This window comes from Camelus ferus, chromosome 2 (assembly GCF_009834535.1).
Source record: "Camelus ferus isolate YT-003-E chromosome 2, BCGSAC_Cfer_1.0, whole genome shotgun sequence".
Classification (NCBI taxonomy): domain Eukaryota; kingdom Metazoa; phylum Chordata; class Mammalia; order Artiodactyla; family Camelidae; genus Camelus; species Camelus ferus.
In genome coordinates, this window is record NC_045697.1 from 108,872,656 (window position 1) to 108,894,369 (window position 21,714).

General features: G+C 38.0%; 2 protein-coding genes across 11 annotated transcripts in view; one reads left to right on the top strand and one right to left on the bottom strand.

Moving 5' to 3' along the window:
- Positions 1 to 3,594: 3,594 nt before the first annotated feature.
- On the bottom strand, positions 3,595 to 15,950 carry TIGD4 (tigger transposable element derived 4). 6 transcript variants are annotated; one of them, XM_032464983.1, is made up of 4 exons: positions 15,790 to 15,950; positions 13,590 to 13,672; positions 8,023 to 8,113; positions 3,595 to 7,851 (listed from the first exon to the last, which is right to left on the bottom strand). In XM_032464983.1, the coding sequence occupies exon 4, from the start codon at positions 7,305 to 7,307 to the stop codon at positions 5,769 to 5,771; it is 1,539 nt and encodes a 512-aa protein (XP_032320874.1). In that variant the 5' UTR covers positions 7,308 to 7,851; positions 8,023 to 8,113; positions 13,590 to 13,672; positions 15,790 to 15,950; the 3' UTR covers positions 3,595 to 5,768. The 6 variants fall into 6 exon arrangements, 3 of the variants coding, with proteins under 3 accessions (XP_032320874.1, XP_032320884.1, XP_032320864.1); XM_032464993.1 differs by lacking the exon at positions 15,790 to 15,950 and adding an exon at positions 15,596 to 15,783; XM_032464973.1 differs by lacking the exon at positions 15,790 to 15,950 and adding an exon at positions 15,495 to 15,783.
- A 55-nt stretch (positions 15,951 to 16,005) lies between these two features.
- Positions 16,006 to 21,714, top strand: part of ARFIP1 (ADP ribosylation factor interacting protein 1) — a 110,753-nt gene continuing 105,044 nt past the window's right edge. Inside the window, exon 1 of one of the 5 annotated variants that reach the window (XM_032465027.1) lies at positions 16,006 to 16,252. Coding sequence is in view for 3 of the 5 variants with exons in the window: in XM_032465046.1 (XP_032320937.1) it covers positions 16,382 to 16,402 (21 nt within the window). In the remaining 2 variants the exon portion in view is untranslated. Of the gene's footprint in view, positions 16,253 to 16,309; positions 16,403 to 21,714 lie in introns of those variants that run through there. The other 4 variants (XM_032465018.1, XM_032465046.1, XM_032465011.1 and 1 more) reach the window with 4 other exon arrangements.

Genomic DNA, 21,714 nt, shown 5'->3' on the forward strand with positions numbered 1-21,714 from the left:
AAGTTTTGACCTTGATGTTTTATTCACTATAAACATATACTTAATCAATTATCTATTAAAAAACATTTAAATAGTTTCCAGTCTTTCATTGTTTTAAGCTATTATAGGACTGCAATTTGTTATCAGCATTCCAAAACAAAAAGCTCTGAAAACCTTTTTATAACCTACATGGTGGTAAAAAGCTGACCTGACTTGAACTTTTTTGGCAAAAACAAACTATGCGGCTATTAAGTTATTTATACTCCTTACATATCTGACTTCATGTGAACGTGTTTCACTGTGAAATTATTAATGTCTGATTGTGGGATCTGCTCTAGTATTCCCAGGGGTGTCATGTAATATGGAGTATATCCATGTTTTAACTTTTTCAAAACTGAAAAATTCTGACTTCTGAAACATATATCCCCCCATGGTTTTGGATAGGGAACTATGGACCTGTATTCACTGCAACAAATATCTTTAATATCTTTGTTTCATTAGGAGAAATTTATATTACGTACAACATATTTCTCATTCAGATTTTCTGGGTTTGAGTCCTCGTTCTGTTACTGTTTATTAACTGTAGCTATATTTAAATTTTCTCAGCAGTAAAATGGGAATGATACTAGTTGCAGTTATTCTGAGGATGGAGTGAGGGAACACAAGAAAAACATTCAGAACAGTTGGGTAATTAGTAAGCATTTAATACATGTCAGCTATAATTATAATAAGAGTGTACCAATTTATATTTCTGACAACAGTGCACTCATTTTTTATGCTCTTACCTACATTTGGTATAACTATTGTTTATAATCTTGTCTAATGTAATAGACCCTCCCCTGAAAGATATCCCATTTTTGCTTGCATTTCTTTTAGTGATATTGAAAATATTTTCATGCTTTATTAGTATTTCAATACTCCATGTTTTTTGAATGTCATACTTTTCAAAGACCTTCTCTATTAAAATATAAAAAAATATTTACATTTACCTATAGTTTCCCCTGTATTTGCAAGTTTCTTTCCTTTTTTTCCTCTCTTCCTTTCTGTTCTTTTTCCTCTTCTCCTGTCTTTCCTTTCTTCCTTTTTTTCTTTCTTTCCTTTCTTCCTTCCTTTTAAGAGCTTAATCCTTCTAGATTATTCTAACATATCATTTAAAGAATCCTATATTGTTAGCCAGTTTCCCCAATACCAGTTACCGAATAATCCATCTTTTTCACCACTGATTAAAAACCATTTTTATCATACGCAAATTATCTTTTTCCAGACATCATATATTATTCCTTTGATTGACCTATTGTTTCTCTTGCCCACCCCATATTGTTTAAGCTTCTGGTGTAGGTCAAACACTATTTTTATTTTTCACAAATTTCCTAGATATTGATACATATTTATTCTTCCAGACAAAAATCAGAATTATCTTACAAAATTTTCAACAAAACTGCATTGGGATTTTTGACTGAAATTAACTTAGAGGAAACAGACATATTTCAATATTGATTCTTCCCATTTGTTCAAGGACATGAAATATGTCCCCAATTCTTTTTAAAGTTTCATAAACTTCAAAGTCTTTGCCAATAGCTACAGCTAATTAACGAGTTCTGAAATATGCATGCCCTTTTGATTTACAGCAGATTGAAAACTAAATTGATTAATATGCGAATACAGTTAACCCTTGAACAACTTGGGGGTCAGGGGCACTGACTCTCCACGAAATTGAAAACATGCATATAACTGTACAGTCAGTCCTCTGTATCCCTGCATTCAACCGAGGACCAGTGTAGTCCTGTAGTATGTATTCAGTGAAAGAAATCCGTATCTTAGTGGATCCTTGCAGTTCAAACCTGTGTTTTTCAAGGGTCAACTGTACCTTTATCTGTACTAGGTGGTTGTTATGGACTGAATGAATGACTCAAGACTCATAGTTGAAGCCCTAACCCCCCAGTGCGATGGTATTTGGAGATGGGGCTTTGTAGAGGTAATTAGGATTAGATGAGGTTATGAAGAGGGGCCCTTATGATGGGACAGAACTCTTATAAGAAGAGACACTGGAGAGCTAGTGCTTGCTCTCTCTCTGTCCCTGTGCTGGTACAAAGAGGAGGTCATGTGAGCATCAGAAAGAAGGTGACTGTTTGCGAGAGCCCTCACCATAAATTGACCATGTTGGCACCCTGATTTCGAGGCTCAAATTCAGCAGAATGAATTTCTGTTGTTTAAGCCACACAGTCAACGGTATTTTGTTATGGCAGCCCCAGCAGACTACAATAGTAGTGTGCATCTCAGTCTTCCCCTGGACTCGGGGTTACCCCCAGCTACACAAGTTAATCACAGCCCAAGGAAATAGCACAACTGAATCAGCTAATGTGGTGACAGAAAGGGCTACTTGGTTATGAGTACTTATTTTACTGAATTGCTTTCTATGAGGATCAATTTAGGAAAAAGGAAGGTTTCTAAGTCGCCTTATTCTCTCATTCAAAAGGAAAATTAATTCTACAGATAAATTGTGTAATTTTAGAAACGTTGGCTTCCCTATTTTATTGCATAGAAGAATCTCTATGAGAAAATTGTCATTGGTGTTTACCACCCACGATGTTGATACACGAGCATATCTGGGAGTGGTGACTCGGAGGGACCTTCCTAATCATTCCTTACAGTTGTGGAACACTTGAGAGTGTGCTAACTGCATTCACATGCAAATTTTTCTTTCATCCTCAAAATAAATTCAAATGAAGTGTCAGTCTCATTTTATGGAAGCTGAGATTCAGAGAAATGAAATGCCTTTTGCAAGGTAGCGCAGAACCAGGGCTAGATTTAATTTACTCCATCAAATGAATTTTTTTCTGAGAACTTCATTGTATGCATATTATGGCCCCTAACCCAGGCCTTTCTCTCCTAGGATCTCCTCTCCGCACTGGGGTAGCTGCGTGGCTGCCTTATACCTTGTACTTCGCTCAGGTAGCTTCTGGTGCCGCCCAGTATCCAGCCACCACTGGACTCGGAACCTGCGGGCAGACGTGTGGTGCTGCCTTTCCTAGGGGCAAACCTCTCTCAGCCAGTCTCCTCCGAGCCCCTGCTGGGCCAGTGATTGAAAAGGCCTCTCTTGACATCTGAGGGGTTTGCCTGGAAAGCTCTCCTTCAACTCCTCCTCTCCTACTTTCCTTTCCCTCCCAATTATTCTGCTTTGTATACACTTAAAGTGAGGTTTAACATTTGATCTTAGGTTCAAATGAGGAGCCAGGCAGGTAATGAAACCCACAGGCTTTGACTTACTCATTGTCCTACTTTATCCTGAACCAAACCTTTCACTAGTGGAGTGAAACAATGTCCAAAACTCAGTGTAGAATTTGTCGCTTGGTGAAGCAGAAAGAAGCAAAAACATAGTTGAAACAGTAGGAATTTATAAGGCAAGATAATGAAAATAATGCCACATTTAATTGAAAAACAAGTTAATTGTAAGTTCTTTTTTCAAAAAGACAAGTGATACTTGTATTGACTGTGTTCAGAGACGACAAATCAGGAGGGAGGTATGCAGTGGTGATTGCTTTAGGAAAAATGAATTAAAAATTTTTGTTCTGAAAATGATTTAAATCTATGTATCTTGGAAACTACACAGAAGAATGCACATTAACAGTTTATTTTTCAACTTAAATCTGCAGGCATTTTTTTCTTATTCTTTACAGGAGACTTGTCTTATTTTATCATCTTTAGATTTATTATGCCCCAGAAGTGAAAAATGGATCCTGTCATATAGAGAGGAAAAAAGCAGTACTTTCAACACTTTGGGAATATTAAAGTTGTTTTGAACATTTGCACTAGAACTCTGTGGAACCTGGAACCTCTGTGTTAAAGCAGTACAGAATTACCCAGTCAGAAGGTCCCAGTATTTCGTTAGCAACAATGTTCTCAGGAGAGATGTTATGAATACAGCTATCAGCATAGAGCCAGGATATTCTCTTAAAATACTCTGACCTCAGGCCCTAAACTCAAGGGAAAGAAACAACAGAATTTTCTTTTACAGAGTATAGAGAAGAAGTATTATAGTATGTAGTTAGAGGAACACAGGGCTAGGTGACAGGGAACAACTGCATTTTAGTTCTGGCCCTGAAATTTTAACCAAATCATCTTTCTAGGTTTTAATTTCCTCATCTGTAAAATTGGAGATCACAATTCTTATGTCATAGAGTATCTGGAATGATTAAATAAAAATATTCTATATCAAAATGGTGGAGAAAGAAAGAGAAAAGAATTATTGAGGGCTCAATGTACGCCAGGTACTTTAGTTACAAGTTGGGCTTTTTAAGAGAGATCAAGGATGATTTAAGTTCATGATTATACCACACTGAAATTTTAAATCAAATCATTAATAAAAATACTTTTAATTAAAGTTAAGTAATCTGTATTTCACTCTAAAAGAAACTTTTTTAATTTTAATACATTTTTAAGGCCTAGTATTACTAAAGCTCAAAGGCAAACTAAATTAGTGGAAAATAAAAATACTTTCTATAAATATTTCCTTCCAAATGTGTCTTGTGTTGTAGACTAATAATAATTCAGAATAAAAATAATCTGTATTAATGTTTTACATTTTTTCAAAATACTTTTCAAAGGGAACACTAAATTAGATGTATTAAGTTAAATAAACATAGTATTTAAAATTTAACACCAGAAAAATCTGACACATTGTTATATTCTTCTACTGGTTAAAGACTGTTTTATGGATGGAGTGTAAATAATTTCACACAACATTTTAAAACATTCTGTAGACAAAACTTCCTCAAACAGAAATTTAATCTAAAATGTTACCCACTGAATTTTTTAAAAAATTAAATACATCAAAATATGCTGAAAGAACAATTTTTCCTGAAAATAAAATTCAGTAAAATCAAAAAATAATTCTATGTTATTGATTAAAAGTTTCAGCTGTTAAAATAAAACTAAGAACCACATACTTTCTTAAGTAACTGCATATGTATTTTCATATTTACTTTTTAAGAGCAATCTTATTAAAAATAAATATCAGAGTGTAAAAATGTTTCAGTTGTGTACTTTTCTATTAAACACACACATATACATACAAATAGGAAGAATCCATATCATCTTCTGGTTATAGATAATTTAAAAATCTGACAAGGTCATAGTCTCTCTTGACCTTATATAGAAATAATGTAAAAGTTAGACATATATTTTTAATCATTTTGGTGTATAAGTGGGTCAGATTTTATTTTCAGTAGTTTTTCATAATTTTTATTAGGAAGATTAGCTAGTAATGAGAAAAAAAGTAATTTAAACTTAACACTTGATACTTAAGAGTATAGTTAGAGTATATACGTTTATAAAAATAAACATCTAAGCAATAGATATTTTGTTTCTTAGATGAGGTAGATAAATTAAAATATTCTAGAACATGATCTGAACTTAAAAAAAAAACAAAAACAGAAATTAGCAATCACCAATTCAACCAGCATGACTCAAATAGCTGGAGAGTTCTTTTTATTTTCGACATATATGTCATATATTTTAAGTACAAAGCCTATGAAATCCATTTTCTACTCCCCAAAACCTTCTTAAGTTGAAATTTATATTTTTCATTGACTTACTCATTATTTAATCGACGTAGAGGACTTTGCATTTAATTTAATTTAATCTACCTAGAGACTAAAGACATTTGCAATTAAACCAAAGATTCTAGCTTTTCATTTTTTATGTTTAAGTGATATTTTCCTTTTAACCACCTAATATAGTAAAATACATTAGAAAAAGCTATCACTCTTCAGATGTTGCACAATAAATAATTACTTAGATGATAAAGAGTTAACAAAAATTTCAATGTCTGCTAAAGAATTATGAAGCCCATCATTCATATCTTGACTTCTAAGAAAACTTTTCAGAGTATCTAAAGCAGTTATTGCCTCATTTTTGGACGGTAAAGGGAGTTCGGTTCCCAGAGATCCACCTTCATCCTCTTCGTCAGAAGTATAAAATCCAGTTTCATCTGGTTTACTTTCTTTGGTCCATTCAGCATCACCACTGGGTGCTGCTTCACATGTCTCTAAATCATCATCCAGGGCAGCATACTCTTCGATCGATAAGCCTTCAGGAAATTCCACTCCTGCCGCCTGGGCGGGGGCAACCAAATCAAGACCAGTGTCCGTCTCTGCATCTGTCTTGTCGCTTTCTTCCTGTTGCGATTTGAACCCTGCCTCTTCATAGCTCTTCACAATAGTCTGTGGGGTTACAGCCCTCCAGCAGAGATGCAATGTGTCAACTGCATCTAGCAGGGAGAAGGTAAATTCTTTGCTGCCTTCAACAGAGCTTAAAAATTTCTTAATAAGACAGTGTCGGTACTTGATTTTAAGGCTTTTAATGACACCTTGTTTCATAGCTATAAATTTGGAAGATAAACATGATGGAAAAAACGCTAACTCGATGGACTTTAGGTTTTTTACCTCTGGGTGTGCTGGAAAAGATTCGACAAAAATCACCACTCTTCTTTGCTCAGCTTGAAATTTCTCATCAAGCTTCCGCATCCATTGTTCAAATACATCTGAGGTCATCCATGCCATTTTGTTAGCTTCATAATACACAGGCAAGGACTTTATGCCTTTGAAACAATGTGGATTTTTGTTTTTTCCAATGACAAGCAAAGGAAGTTTCTCTGAGCCGTCCATGTTTGTCCCAACCACCAGAGTTATTCTGTCTTTGCATAACTTTCCAATAGAGCAAGTTTCCCCTTTAAATGCAAATGTTTTTGTAGGTAACATTCGATAAAGCAGCGCAGTCTCTTTTACATTAAAAACATTTTTAGGATGATAATCATTTAAATAATAAGGAAGTATGTTTTGGTGCCAGACAGTTGAAGGGTCTACTGATACACCAGTAGCTTCGGCAGGTTGAGCTCTGAACACTAAACCGTACCTGGATTTAAAGCGATCCAACCAACCGTTACTGCACTTGAAATCATTATGTCCCAGTTTCTGGGCAAAATCATTAGCCTTTAGACGCAACATTGGACCATTAACTGGTACATTCAGACACTGAGCAATTCGATACCACCTCATTAATGCCTCTTCCAGATCTGTGTAAAAAGCAGTTCTCAGTCTTTTTCTCTTTGGATCAAACCTCAGAGATTCAAAGGCTTCTAGAACTTTGTCTTTATTCTTCATAATAGAAGACAATGAATTTTTCTTTATTCCATATTCAGCTGCAATCTCTGCTTTTTTCTTGCCGCTTTCTACTGCATTTATGATATCGATCTTTTCTTCAATGGATAGACTTTTCTTTTTCTTCCCGGTTACAGGTAGAGTTGTGGCATCCACAGATGCTTCAGCCATCTCACCCTGTGCTTATGCAGAGATTTCTCCTCTCTCTGGGTCTGTTTCTTTAACTAAATTTCTTTGCCAGTATGATACAACTTGCTGCCTTCTATCTTACTTCATATATTACAAGTTTGTAAGTGTCTAATTGCCTTATTCTTCAGGAAATGGATGAGTAAATATATTTTTTCAAAGGATCTGAATAAGAAAAAGGTTAGATGCAGGCAGAATATTTTAGAAGAGAAACTTCCTCTCCAGGACCTTGTGTAGCTCGGTTTATAGTTTATTCAGAGTTCCAGAAGTCAAGCTAAAATAGAAACCTCATTATGTCAAACCTGTCCAGTCCTGCTGATGTATTTTTGGAACTTCAATCCTTTAAGATGATCCATTTTATCCATGCGTGCATTCAACCTCCTATTAATTCTCCACAGAAGGCCTCAGAGATAAGAAGAAAAGCATCCAGTAATTTCACGCAAAATGTTACCCATTAATTTCCAAGTCTCTTCAGGGCGGAGAAGAAATGGTAGAATTCCTCTAGGACTTGACAGTATATATCCCGTCTCTTTAAGTGTTAAAAGAGAAAAAAAGAAATCCAGCAATTTTAATGATATGTCAATTGAATATCAAAAATAATATTTATACTAATTGGTTGTGCTTTTAATAATAATAATGAAAATAATGGAAGCATGTTTCTGAAAATACAGTAACTAAAGCTTCCAGGAGAAATGCTTACCTTCCAAAGGGCGTCTCTGTAAAAAGCTCTCTAGCTCTGCTCTGAGCCTTTGAATTCTCACTTGCCTTCGAGCGCTTTGTAATATATACCTCTGAAATAAATCAGACAAATTTAATCTGTTTTGAAAATGTGCGCTTACCAAAATTAAAGACCTAAAAATGATGCTGGATAGATCTTTGGCGGCTGTTTCTCACATGAAGTCACAGACTGCCCCCTCTGACTTCTCTAAAAGAAACACATAGTCAGACAGTAGTCACAAGGTCCAACTTTTAATAGCACACGGGAGACAGTGCCTCCTTTGCGGGAATCTGGTAGAAAATGCTTCACTAAAAATCAAATCAAGTGATCCCATTATGAGTTTTAAAAATTGAAATCTTTTTCTATTTCAGTGCTTAAAAATCTAGTAAAACTGTTAATCCACCTGACACATTAGCCAAATGCACAGAGGTCAGAAATACTTTACAGAATGCATTGCAATAAACAAATCACTAAGAAGATATAATGCAGAAAAAGACCTAGGCTAAGAGTGAGAAGGAGAGTGACCATGGTCTTAACAGCTCATGAACTACACTTCTTTATCTGTGAAATAAAAGGGCTTATCATAGTGTAAGGACATCAGCTTCGGTGCCAGACACACCTGAACTGACAAGTGACTCTGCCATTTTGTGCCTAATGTGATCCTGGGTAGTTTAAAATATTTGAAGCCTTAGCATCCATATTTGTGAAATAAGGGTACCTACAGCATGTACCTCGTAGGTAACTGCACAGTCAGTGAGATGCAAGGATAGAGCGTAGAGCACTGAGCCCAGTATTTAACACCTTACAAAGTAAAGTGTTCAATACGTGTTTGATGATCTCATCATCATTATCTTCTCCTAATGTCTCTGTCAGCTGTGTCAAACTATAAAATTCAGAGATTTTATGAAATCCTACTTCAAATAGAAGCAAGAATCTCACCTTTAAAAAAATACTAAAAGCAGAGCTCTTCCTAAGCCAAACAGTACTACGGGAACAGTCACAGGGCCCCAGATGGGCTCACCCCCAGCTTCCCAGGTAGCATCTCCCCACCAGAATCTCCAGGCTTCAGGCCTCCTGCAGGCCAAGGTAACAAGCTAATGTGATGAACAGGTGTTCACTACTGTATCAGTGTCGAAACTCCCTTCCTCTAGTTCTTCTCTCTGTCCTCTGAGATATCAAGATGACACATGAACTTTTTTTTTTGGACAAAACTTTGTCAAAATTCCTCTGCCTTTGTTGTCCAAATCAAAGAAGTAGTTTTTATAATAGGAAATAGAAGCACTAGAGGAGTTTTTTTGTTATTGCTTTTATTACAAAAATTAAAATGTCTTAATAATAGTAATGACAGCCTAGGGCATCAGTTTCCAAATTGCTTCACTTCCTGTCCAGACAATTCAGGAGGAAGTTAAAACTGGACTTCAAAGCTCATACGGTTATAATGTGGTTGAATGCAGTCCCGGAATCCAGGCTTTCTGACATCAAGTCTACCATTCTTTTCACCATATTACAGTGTCCTTGAATCACGTGTTGTGGCTCCTCTGACAGTTACACATTCTATGCCCCAGCACCAAGCCAACTCAGTATTTCCAAGGCCTATCCAAACCTACCTCCCTCTCAAAAAAAACAAAGGTAATATCAGGCCTCCATGGGAGAAGAGCCGTTATGAATTCTGTGAACACAAAGAGCAACCATTTCCCATATTCAACTGTTATAAACGGTTGACCTTTCTAAATAAGATCTGATCAACTTAAAAAAAAGATCTTGTTCATATACAGGATCTCCTGGGATATTTTTCTACAATTTCCTGTAAATCTACCATTATTTCAAAATAAAAATTTAAAAATATCTCGCTTATTAGGAAGATACCAACATTTAGAAATTTAGGTAGCAAGAACCAATTTTTCAAGAAAAGTCAAAACCAAGCGAAACTACTCTCCAAAAGAAAAAGGGAATCTCTTCCTTCTTTTTGTTTTCCTTTCTTCCTCTTTTTCTTCTTTCCTTCCTTTTTCCCTTCTGCCTTGTTTCATTTGTCAGAAATATCATCTCAAACAACAAGGATTACAGAAAAAGTAACTTGAAATTTCTTCTATTACCCTATCCTAAATAAAGCAATAAAATATACACAATCAGATTTTTATTATCTTGATCAAACTGAAAATAGTGATTTTTTTTTTTAGGAAGATTTTTTTTCTGAGAGCTAACAGAATATATTTCCTTCTAGAACAGTAGTCAATGCTACAATTTTCCATGGTAAGATGCAATATATCTTTATTCCTAAAACAACCACATTTCTAATGCCAAACCAGACAAGATAGACTTTTTCCCTAGCAAAGAATAAGGGACCAATACTGCCTCATCAATGAAGCAGACATTTTGCATTCTCCCACAGTACAACGGCTGGGATAACTTTTTGCAGGGAGTAATGGCAGCAGATAATATTTCTTCGAAGTACTTATTCTCTCAATTAAGCTCATTAATCATTCTACCCCTTGAAAATATTACAGGAGAGAAATGCTGTTAAGAACTATTTTCTCTATGTCAACAGTAAAGCTAACTGAAGAAAGAGAATCGGCAATTCACTAAAAAAGACTTTACCAACTGAACCACAAATAAAGAAAACAATTCTACTGTAATAACAGAAATGTAAATCTTCTTTCAAAACAGGAGCTACCTTTCTATTTTTGCAGTATCTAGTGTTTCCCAAGATGCAGTAACATAGGTTGTTAGGGGGCCCATAAATTGCCACAAAGCTTATGGAGGGCAAATTAGCAATATGATATGAAAACCTTAAAAATGTACATAATTTTTATCCAGAAAGTCCGTACCTAGGACTTTATCCCCCCAAAATAATAATAGATGTAAAAATAATCTAGCTTACAAATATATTCATTTTGCTATTGTTGTGTAACAAATGAACACACATTTAGTGGCTTAAAACAACACCCATTTATTATCTCACAGTTCTGTAGGTCAAGAGTCCAGGTGGGCTCAACTGGGTCTTCTGCTTAGGGTCTTACAGGGCAGAAATCAAGATGACGGTCAGGTGGAGCTCTTCTCTGGAGGCTCTGGGAGAGAATTTGCTTCCAAGCTTATTCAGGTTATTTGCAGAATTCACCTCCTATGGCTGTAGGACTGAGGTCCCTTGGATTTTGTTGGCTGTCAGCAGACACTGCTCTCAGTTCTTGGAGGCCTCCCTCAGGTACTTGCCTGTGGTCTTCTTTATTTCAGCAACAGAGAACTTTCCTCATGTCAAAACTCTCCTACGCTTCAAACCTCTCTGATTTTCTCTGCTGCCACCATCAGGAGAAAACTCTATTTTTGAAAAGTTCATGTAACCTAATTAACCTTAAAAGCTTTGCACAGCAAAGGAAATCAGCAACAAAACAAAAAGACAATCTACTGAATGGCAGAAAATATTGGCAAACGATATGACTGATAAGGGATTAATATCTAAAATATATGAACAGCTTATACAACTCAAAATCAAAAAAAGCCAAACAACTTGATTTAAAAATGGGCAGAAGATCTGAATAGACATTCTTTCAAAGAAGATAAACAGATGATCAACAGGCACATGAACAGATCCTTAACATTCATTACTAATCATCAGAGAAATGCAAATCAAAACAAGATTATCACTTCAGACCTGTCAGAATGGCTATTATTGAAAAGTCTACAAACAAATGTTGGCGAGGATGTTGAGAAAAAGGAACCCTAGTATGCTGTTGGTGGGACTATAAATTGGTGTAGCCACTTTAGAAAGCAGTATGGAAGGTCCTCAAAACACTAAAAATAGAACTACCATATGATCCAGCGATTCCACTGCTGGGTATATATTCAAAGAAAATGAAAACACTAATTTGAAAAGATACGTATATCCCAACGTTCATAGCAGTATTATTTACAATAGCCAGGATACAGAAGCAACTTAAGTATCCCTCAACAGATGAATGGATAAAGATCTGGTGTAAATATGCAATGGAATATTAGTCATGAAAAAGAATGAAATTCTGCCATTCGCAACAATGTGGATGGACCTAGAGGGTATTATGCTTAGTGAAATAAGTCAGAGAATGACAAATACTCCATGTTATCACTTTTATGTGGAATCTAAAAAATAAAAGAAACCAATGTATATAACAAAACAGAAGCAGATTCAGATATCTAGAGAAGAACCTACTGAATACCAGTAGAAGACAGAAGGGGAGAGGGGAAAAATAGGGGTTTGGGATTAAGAGATATAAACTACTATGTACAAAATAAATAAGGAACAAGGATATTTTGTACAGCACAGGGAAATATAACCACTGTTTTGTAATAACTTTAAATGGAGTATAAGCTATAGAAATATAGAATCACTATGTTGTAATCTGAAAATAATATAATATTGTAAATCAATTATACTTCAATAAAATAAAATAAATAAAAGGCTCATGTAACCAGTTTAGGACAACCCAGATTATCTTCCTTTGATTAACTCAAAGTCAACTGATTAGTAATCTCAATTACATCTGCAAAATCCCTTTTACATATAATATAATCATAGGAATGATATCCTATCATGTTCACAGGGAAAGAAATTATGCAAAGTGAAGGTCATTGGACATCATTTTAGAATTCTAACATACAAAAATATACCTCATACTGTTGTTTTATAATTATAGACAAAACTAAAAATAACCCAAATGTGTAATAAAAGGGATTAGATAAATAATTAAGAAACAGCTGCATGTTAAGTACTATTTAGCTATTAAAGGAGAATATTTAATGATAGGAGGAAATTCCATGATATATTAAGTGAAAAAAGCAAAATACAGAAGTGTACGCCAACAAACACAGCATATACTGAAAGTTACATGAGAGCAGAGGCTCATGGCTATTCCAAAGTACTTAGTGCTCTGTAGGTTCTCAATAACAATTTGTAAAATAAATGAAGAAAAAATATTCATACAAAAAAAGATATTGGCCAAAATGTTGAATGCTAACTCCAGATAATGGAATTATAGGTTAAGTGTTTTCTCTTTGAAGCTAAAACAATTTCTACCCTTATATTCCATTCATTCTACTATTCATGGGCTTGTTTAAATGTTCCAGTAATCAGTATCCTCTAATAAAGGGTTTGTTTCCAGAGAATTACAGTGTCCAATCAGTAATCAAATATCTCTCCATGAAAAGGAAGCTATTGATGAGTGATGAAATTATTGTGACATTACCAGAATTCACCTAGAGAAGATCTGAAGGTAGCACCTTTTTTTTTTTAAGGAAATAATAAATAGTATTCAGTATTCAACATCTAAAGCAAAGAGAAAAGGTCGCGTGCACATTTAATTCATTCTGAAAGGAACAATAACAATAGCCTTTAACCTGCTGCCTCCTTTCCTTCCTGGTCAATAAATAAAAGGCTACCAGAGTTTCCCACAAGCCACGTGAATAAATGGCACCTGGTTTTCCTAAACTGCATAATAGCCAGTAGCAGTGCAAAGGTAAACGAGCAGATAAGCCTCATGTCATCAGCATATATGGCAGGCAGCTATCCCCCTTCTTCTTACCTCTCCAAACATAATGCCAATTGAGAGAAAAGTAGTAATCTTCTCTTCTTCCTAAGGAGAACCGGCAGGCAGAATTCCCCAAGCTGCAGGGAGAAAGAGAGACAGCAAGCTGAAAAAAAAGGTTTCCAACTAAGTAGGGTTAGGTTTAAAACAGTCTTCGAGTTAGTACAAAAAATTTCCCCCAAATCCAAAGAATACCGGCTATTGCCTCCTTTTTTGCCAAAAAAAGTGCATAGAACTTGACTGTCTTCCATCATCGCTGAAGTAGCTTCCAGTGTTTCTTTCCAGCCAACCTACTTTCTAATTTCCCTTGGGGCAGCAGAATCATAGGAAGACTAATCCTAGGTACAGCCTTGCACAGCGTAACGCTATGTATAAGGACTAATCATGCACAATACCAGAATCACACTGGACCAGAGAGTACCTAAAATGATTAACAATGCAGAAGTTAGCATTAATTCCAAGTACTTCCAAGTCCATCAGAATCTCTTTCAAAACTATCAGCTGCTGCCAAGGAAACAATCCAGCTAAGGACAGCTATTTAGTTTAATAACTAAAGCAAGTGTCCACCTTTCTAATATAAGAAATAACTCTGAGCCTAACAGTCTAACAGATAACTGCAGTGCAGTTAAGTGTTTCCAAACTTAAGAGACAGCTAGCAGGAATCCTTATGGCACCAGCCAGCTCAATTAAGTATACATCATTCAAGCACCAATGATGCACCTTTTCCTAATGACCCTTCTGAAACTCTAAGAATAGCCTTTGTACTTGGCTACTAAGTTCCATTCTCTTCCTATGTAATAAAAGCAGTAATAGTTCTATATTGGGATCCTTTTGTTACAGTTGAGAAGACTAATGGCATGGCTTTGAACAGGAAAATCCACAGTAAACTGTAGAACTGAAGTTAAATGAATTGGCATATATATTCACCCTTTTCTTTTAAGGACAGAGCCATTTAAGATAAAGACACTTTATACACAGCTTTATGTTTAGGGATTTCATTACGGTTTTTGTCAGAGAAGGTGTTGGGGAGATCTCAGACAATAAATATTATTTACTTTTGAAACCTTTGTAGTGTCATGGGTATTTACTCCTCACATACATGGGGAAAATATCTGTATACGGATATTCACAGGGATGTTCACTATGCTGAAACTCCCTACAGATTTGTAGAGGCAGATTTCTGCCTCTGGGTACTTAGTCGTTAAAAATGTCTTGTCAACTAATGAGACAAGACAGATTGGAAGTACGGTCTAAAGAGGGGTAGATGTCACGGAGTGCACTGTTACCTTTCTCATTTCTGCAAGTGTAAAAACAGTACCCAAGTCTGTCAAAGGAAAAGCAGTTCAGAACCTTGAAGGGAGATGTGCGTGGCTGGGTCACCGGTATGTACTGTATGTAAATGAGTTCCAGGTTTGTCTAGTACCACTGCAGAGTCATACATTCCCTGCACTCAGTGCTGGGGACAGGGAGAGTATCCGAAGTACAAGGTGGGGCGTCCATTTAAGTAACTACAAGAGCTCTGGGAGAAGGATTGTTCAGCTGTTTCCGTAGACAGGGCAGTGATCTACTTAAGTAACAGGGCGAGCAAACAAAGCTGAAATCGGTCATCTGGATAAAGACAGAGGAGCAGGAAAGAAAAGTGTCATGGATCCACTGTGTGCCAGGGAGCAGAGCAAAAAGTGATCACAAAGCCAGAGCAAGTAATAGGAACTCAGGGATGCTGGGTGAAGGGTCTGGTCTTCCTGAAGTGGGTGGGCGCGAGTGACGTGGCCAGAAAGCGCGCGCGCGGGGTGGGGGGTTGTTCCAGGCACTGGGGAAGGAGAGTGAGATGCCCGCATCCCGTCTGCTCCCGAAACCCCCACATTCCCTCCACCCTCCCACTCCCCGAGGGGCTGGAATAACCTTCTACGTGGTCTCCGGCAGCTGAGAAAGAAGCTTTGGCTCTCCAGTGACATGCGAGGCAGTGAGCTACGTCCACTTCCACCCTCCCGCCACCGGCTCACCGTCTGTTGGGGGGACGCCTAACGCGTGAGGCTGGGGTGTGTGACTGAGAAAGAAGGGATGCTGAGGGCTCCTGGAGACCTCCGACCACTCAAGAACAGGCCAGCTGCGCTCTTCGGGAAGCTCCCAGCTCTGACAGGTGTATCTGGACCCGCGCTCACACCCTTCTATGATCCGGCCGCAACCAGAAAATTACCCGGGCAACGGCGCCGGCGGAGTCCCGGATGTGGTTGCTAGGGCCGCAGCGGGAGGGGCGGGGCCCGCCTCCTGGAGCGGGGCGGAGGGGGCCTCCAGGAAGGCGTGCTGGCACCATCGAGATGTGGCTGGGCCGGCCAGACTGAGGGAGAGAGAGGCCGTCCAGGGCCACGGACAACGCTACTTCCGGTCTCCTCACTTCCGGCTCCGCTGCTCGGGGTGTTGGAGCTTTAGGCCGGGTGGAGAGGCGGCCGGTGTGGGTGTCCTCGGCGGTTGGTCAGTGTGTGGCTGTGACAGCTGTAGTTGCTCCCCGCCCCCGAGGAGCCGAGGTGCGTGGGGGGACGGGAAGAAGGAAAAGGCCCAGGTCGCGTTTCCGCTCACTTCTTGCCCGGGCTGAGGCGACGCCGGAGAGCAGAGGCAAGCATAATCCTCGACGTGAGAGCTGCCGGCTTCCCCGCAGACAGGTGAGGGCGGAGCTGGCCGGCTGGAAAAGAGGCGGGGGAAGGCTGCTCGGAGGTGGCTGGCTGGGCGGGACACGTTGCCTCTAGGGTTCGCAGTTCCGGACTTTCACAGGGCACTTCTGTCCTTAGCCTATGCCATCTACATCTTCCCAGGTATTCGGCCTTTGGTTTCTGCCCCTTCGTTCCTCCTGTCCCCCTGAGTGTGCCCCTTCCCCCCGCCCCCGAAACAGCCAGGTGAAGAGGTAGGACTGGCCCTCCCAGGGCGGCACCCTCTCGGTTTTGCATGCCTTGAGTTGGGAAAGGGGTTGCAGGATTCAGGTTTTTCTCGACTGAGTCTCAGAATTGGCCACCTTCAGGTTTAGTGTCCGGTCTTTATTTCTCTCCTCCTCTCCCTGCATCCCCCACGTCCTCTCTTCCGCAGTGAGAGGAAGGGAGATAGCAAGAGTCCCTGCGAGAGGTTCCTTAGGCAGTGGTGGAGGGAGGAGCCTTGCCTATGAAATGTCCCAAGCCTGACTGCTTGCGAGGACGTCCAAGGAATGCTGGAGTTTGGGAAGGAAGTTGGGCTTTCGTCTCGTCCGTTCCTTTTTGCCAAGTTACTACTGTTTACGTGTCTAGGAAAAAGGAAGGAGCTTTTTTTTTTTTTTTCTTACGAACAGTTTTCTAGACGCTTTTCCCTTTTATTTTATTACTTCCTTTGTTTTGTTCTTATCTCCGTCTTGAGCCCTTTGATCCCAAAAAAGTTTGTATTTTACACTTCCTGCAGATCCTTTAGCTACCTCCTTTTAGGATTTCTGTCCCCCGCTCCCTTCATTTTCTCCTAGATTAAATAAAGCATGTAATTGCTCTGACTGGGTTCTTAAGGAAAAAAATGGAAGATTTGCAGGACTTTTCATAAACTTGTTCTTTCACTTGCAAGTGTGGCAGGTGTGTGTGTTCACACTTGCCATTTAATTGACTTCCCTGGCATGGGAATGTGCATCCAAATTCGTTATGTTAAATCATTCCTGTGTTAAGGCTGCAGCAATTGGCCATTTTATTGCTGCAGAGTGAATCTCAGAGTGAACGACCCACTGTGTGTCAGTACTGTTTGAATTCTGCTTTTTTTGTTCTTGTTAGTCCTGTTTTTTTGTTTGTTTTTTTGTTTGTTTGTTTTCCTTGCTCAACATGGCCAACACTCTCTCCCAGGCACCATGTCTAACATTTATCAGCTGAGAAAACAGAAAATATTCCTTATCTTATTTTATTTTCTGGATTAAAATCTCCACCTCAGTTGCTTTCCTCCTTGTTCGAACTGATGAATTAGTTTGCCTTAATCCCGGTTTATGCCTTGGAGGTCCGTGGTCTGGTGGTCAGTGACTTTCAGGAGACTTCTTCATCCGCACCCCTGAAATTATGTGCAAAGTTTTGTTTGAGTGCATTTTCTACCTCCCCCACACCCCCCAGGAAAATGTCCTCTCTTTCTCAGACTCTCAAAAGAGATATATAAACTCCAGGTAGATTAAAAACCACTCCTTGGACAGCGTCTTCTTAAAGTTAATGAAACTTTTTCAAACTGTGCATAGCTAGTTTGGGCACCAAAGAGAGTAGAATGCAGAGATTGTACTGTGTGCTGATGAAATCTCTAGCTACTTCAAAACTTTAGCGTTTCTAAATTTCTTCCTGGACCTAGAGAAGGAAGTAAGACTGTCTCCTTATTTAGCTCCTGATTTGTGGTTTTGAGGTTTCTTTTTAGGGATAGCTGTTTGTGGCCAGTGCTCTGGAGATCCAGTGGATTCATAAATTAATATGTTTATTATTATTTAATACGTGTTAAACATCACCGGCCTACTGGGTACAGTTCAGAGTAAAATACTTAAATTTCTGGTAATTTTGTTTTCATTTTCTTGTTTTTCACTTGAGGCATCTACTTTGGGCTGTGGCTTTGTTAGGAAGGGCAAATAAGATGTTTCAGTGGTGTGGTCCACAAGCCTTCGGCACATTGCTGCTTATCTTGACATCGCCTTTCCCTACATATTACTGCTGTGATAGATATTTTAATGATCATTCCCTTTTGTGAATAAGTTTGTATTCTTTCAAACTTAATATCAGTTTTGAGTGCATTTTGAACTTAACTGATTTGATAGTGAAGTGTTTGTTGATGAAGGGTTGAAGTTCTAAATGTTAGACACCTGTTTAATGGAATGTTAGAACTTGAAGAGACCTATTGAGCTCACCACAGTCCGTATAGAATAACCAGCTTCTTCTGCTTACAGAGTAATTTTCCCTGTGTCTAGCATCCTCACTTTGGGTGACAGAAAACATAACTTTATATCAACTCTTTATAGAGTCGATTATGCTAAATTGGTTTCCTTCTAAGGTAATGAGAAAGTCAGAAGATAGATTGTATCTGACACCATAACAACAATTAACATGTGTTTGCTTACTGTGTGCCAGGCGTTATGCTAAGTGCTTTACATGATTATCTCATCCAATCCTCACAGCAACCTTATAACATGGCTACAGTTTTCATTTTTATAGAGGAAGAAATTGAAACTAAATGATTAACTGGGGCTAAAGTAATCTGCTCAGAATTACACTGATGGAGCCAGCATTGAACCTAGGTTATCTGAATCCAGACTTGAGCTCTTAACTACGACTCTGGACTGCTTCTGCCATATTTAATTTATGTCTTTTTTTTTTTTTTTACCATGAGTTGAGGGTATCTTACCTGATTTTCTATCAGACAATAAGTAAAGAAGGCCTCTTCCTTTATCAATCTGCAGTAACTGAACATCTGTTTGAATATTATACCCAAAAGTATGACAAACAGAAATTAATTTGAAGAAGGTTTATGGAGTGTTACTTGATCATTTTCCCATGGGATGGATATAAATCTGTGTATTTGTAGGTGTGTATGATGACATATGAGGAATGACAAATATAAAAATAAAAGATTTTAAGTAATAAACTTGGTATTGTAAGAGTCTGGAGGTATAAATACATTCCAGAGTGATACATTTGGGATGGGATAAGGAATGAATTCAGGATGGAGGAAGGAGTAAATTTATTAGGAATTTAAGGTAATGTGGCTATGGATGAAAAACTAACAATATATGTACAGACTGGAAAGAGTACTTCCACATGATATGGAAATTGATGACTTAGGGACCATGACAGTCTAAAAGTCAGATATACACCAGCATTAATTCTAGGAAGTATGAAAAAGGCAATGAAACAAAGGAAACTGAAAATAATCTTGTTACCTTCAGCCTCTCCTAGCTTTAGGCAATCATGGAAGCTGCTGAATAGCTCTTGCCCATTCTCAGCTCTTCTCTACAAAAGTATACATTTTGTTTTTCCTTTGTTCCTTTTCTCTTTCTTCCCTTCATCCCTTATTTCCCTCTCCTCCATTACTTCTAGACTTTTGTCTTAAGATGGTTGTAGGCAGATTTTGCTGGAAATAGCTCAAGCCTTTTGTGAAAGTAACCTTTAAGTTTTTATTTTGTTTCATTTTTTGACTATCTGTGATGGCATTGGACTAGCAGCTCTTTGATGTTCAGGTCTGATCCTTTTTGATCCTTTGGGGAACTGTGACACTGTCTTTGAAGCAGAGTCATAAGAATAACAGTTATCTGTGAGACCTGAATCATCCAGAGGAGGGAGTCAGTTGACCAACTCCAGTTTCTGCTAACATGAGATCGTGTTTTAGAGCAAAGTTTCCAAACTTTTCTGCATCATGGCACACATAAAAATGATTATATTTGTATGACAGACTCCCTGGCTCCCTGAAAGGTGAGGGGGCTGTGAGGGGTGTCAGTATTTCAGCACATCTGTAATCCATTCTTGGCACATTGGTTGGAAAGCTTTGTCCAAGAGGAGAGGAATATGACACTCTTTAATACCTTCTGTTTATTTAGCATATAATATTGTACAAAGCACTTTTACATGTCTTCTCATTTTATTTTTACTTCAACCATCTCAAGTAGATAAGAGTAGATAACATTACCATGTTGAAAATGAAGAAATTGAGAATTTAGATAAAGTGCTTTGTATAAAATTACATACCTAGTAAGAGATGGATCAGAAATTCACATCCCAGGTGTAAAGAGTCCCTGAGGGTTAAGCGGGTGGAATGTAACCCCCAGGATGGCTGGGACTCTTATCTGTTTTGTTTCAAAGCACTGCCTTCAGAATCTAGGGCAGCACCAGGGACAGAGAAGTCCATGGTGGTTGTCATTTATTGAGTGCTACCCTGGGTAGGCATCATGTTTTATAGATGTTATCTGTGTGTTTCGTATTTTTATTTTCTATTAAGAAATGAAGATACAGGCATGGGAACCAGCAGAAGTAGTTAGTCTAAGGTCATCCAGACAGTAAAAGGAGAACCTCAAGACTCATAACCAAAGTTGCTTGTTCTTTTTTTCACTATGATGATTTGATGACATTGTGAGGTAGAGACTGGGTTCTAGTTTAAGTGTCACACTGGTGGCAGAGGGCAGAGGGTGATGGTGGTGAAAGGGAGATAAGCAAGAGGACTATTAAGTGTTTATTTTTGGCAGTCTTGAGGTAGAGTTCTAGAGATGATGGCTTTTTAATAGGATTTGAGGGTGTTTGGGGTGGGGATGGTGTAGAAGAGAAATGTGATAAAATTCGGAGAGAGTAACTTGGGCCATTGGTGCTCCAGGTACTTCTGGCAAAAGGGTTAAAAATGTAGATCCTCTTCATATATGGCTAAATGTTAATTGTAGATTATCTCTTAAAGATAGGTTTACAGATCATTTTCCTCTTTCTGTATTTCCTAATTTTTCTGTATGGCATAGTATTTACTTTTAAAATTAAAAATATTTTAATTATGCAAGTAAATATATTCTTGAAATAAATATTCAAATAATATAATAAGCAGATGGAATGAAAATTTCTACTCCAGTCCCTGTATCCCTCACATCCGCACTCAGTTAGTTCACAAGATAGTTATTGGGCATTATAGGAAATACTATGAGGAAAGTCTAACGCACTGCTGTCCAATAAAGTAGCCGCTAGCCACATGTGGCTATTCAAATTAGTTAAGATAAAAAAGAATAAAAAGTCAAGTCCTCAGTCACACCAGTCACACATCAAGTGCTCAGCAGCCACACATGCCTAGTGGCTACTTTATTGGACAGCACTGGTAGAGAACATTTCCAGTGACATTGGCCAGCCCTGCTAAAACTTTAAAGTAATATATGATTAGTGACATAATAAATATACTGTTGAACCAAGATTTTAAAAGTCTCCGTGTTCCTCATGATGCCTAGCAGTTTTTGGTTTAGCTGATGAAATATTATTGTCGTATTCTCTCTCAGCTTTTTGTTTTAACTAAATCCAGATGGTCGAAGTCTCGTGTTTTTCTGGGATGTTTGGGGATTATTGTTAACTGCTTTTCTAGGATAAAGATCCCAGCTTTTCTAAGCATGTGAATGTTTTCTATCTCCTCTGAGCTCTAGATC

Excerpts from the sequence above, each read along its gene's own strand:
- TIGD4 (XM_032464983.1), bottom strand. The coding sequence starts at position 7,307 with ATGGCTGAAGCATCTGTGGATGCCACAACTCTACCTGTAACCGGGAAG.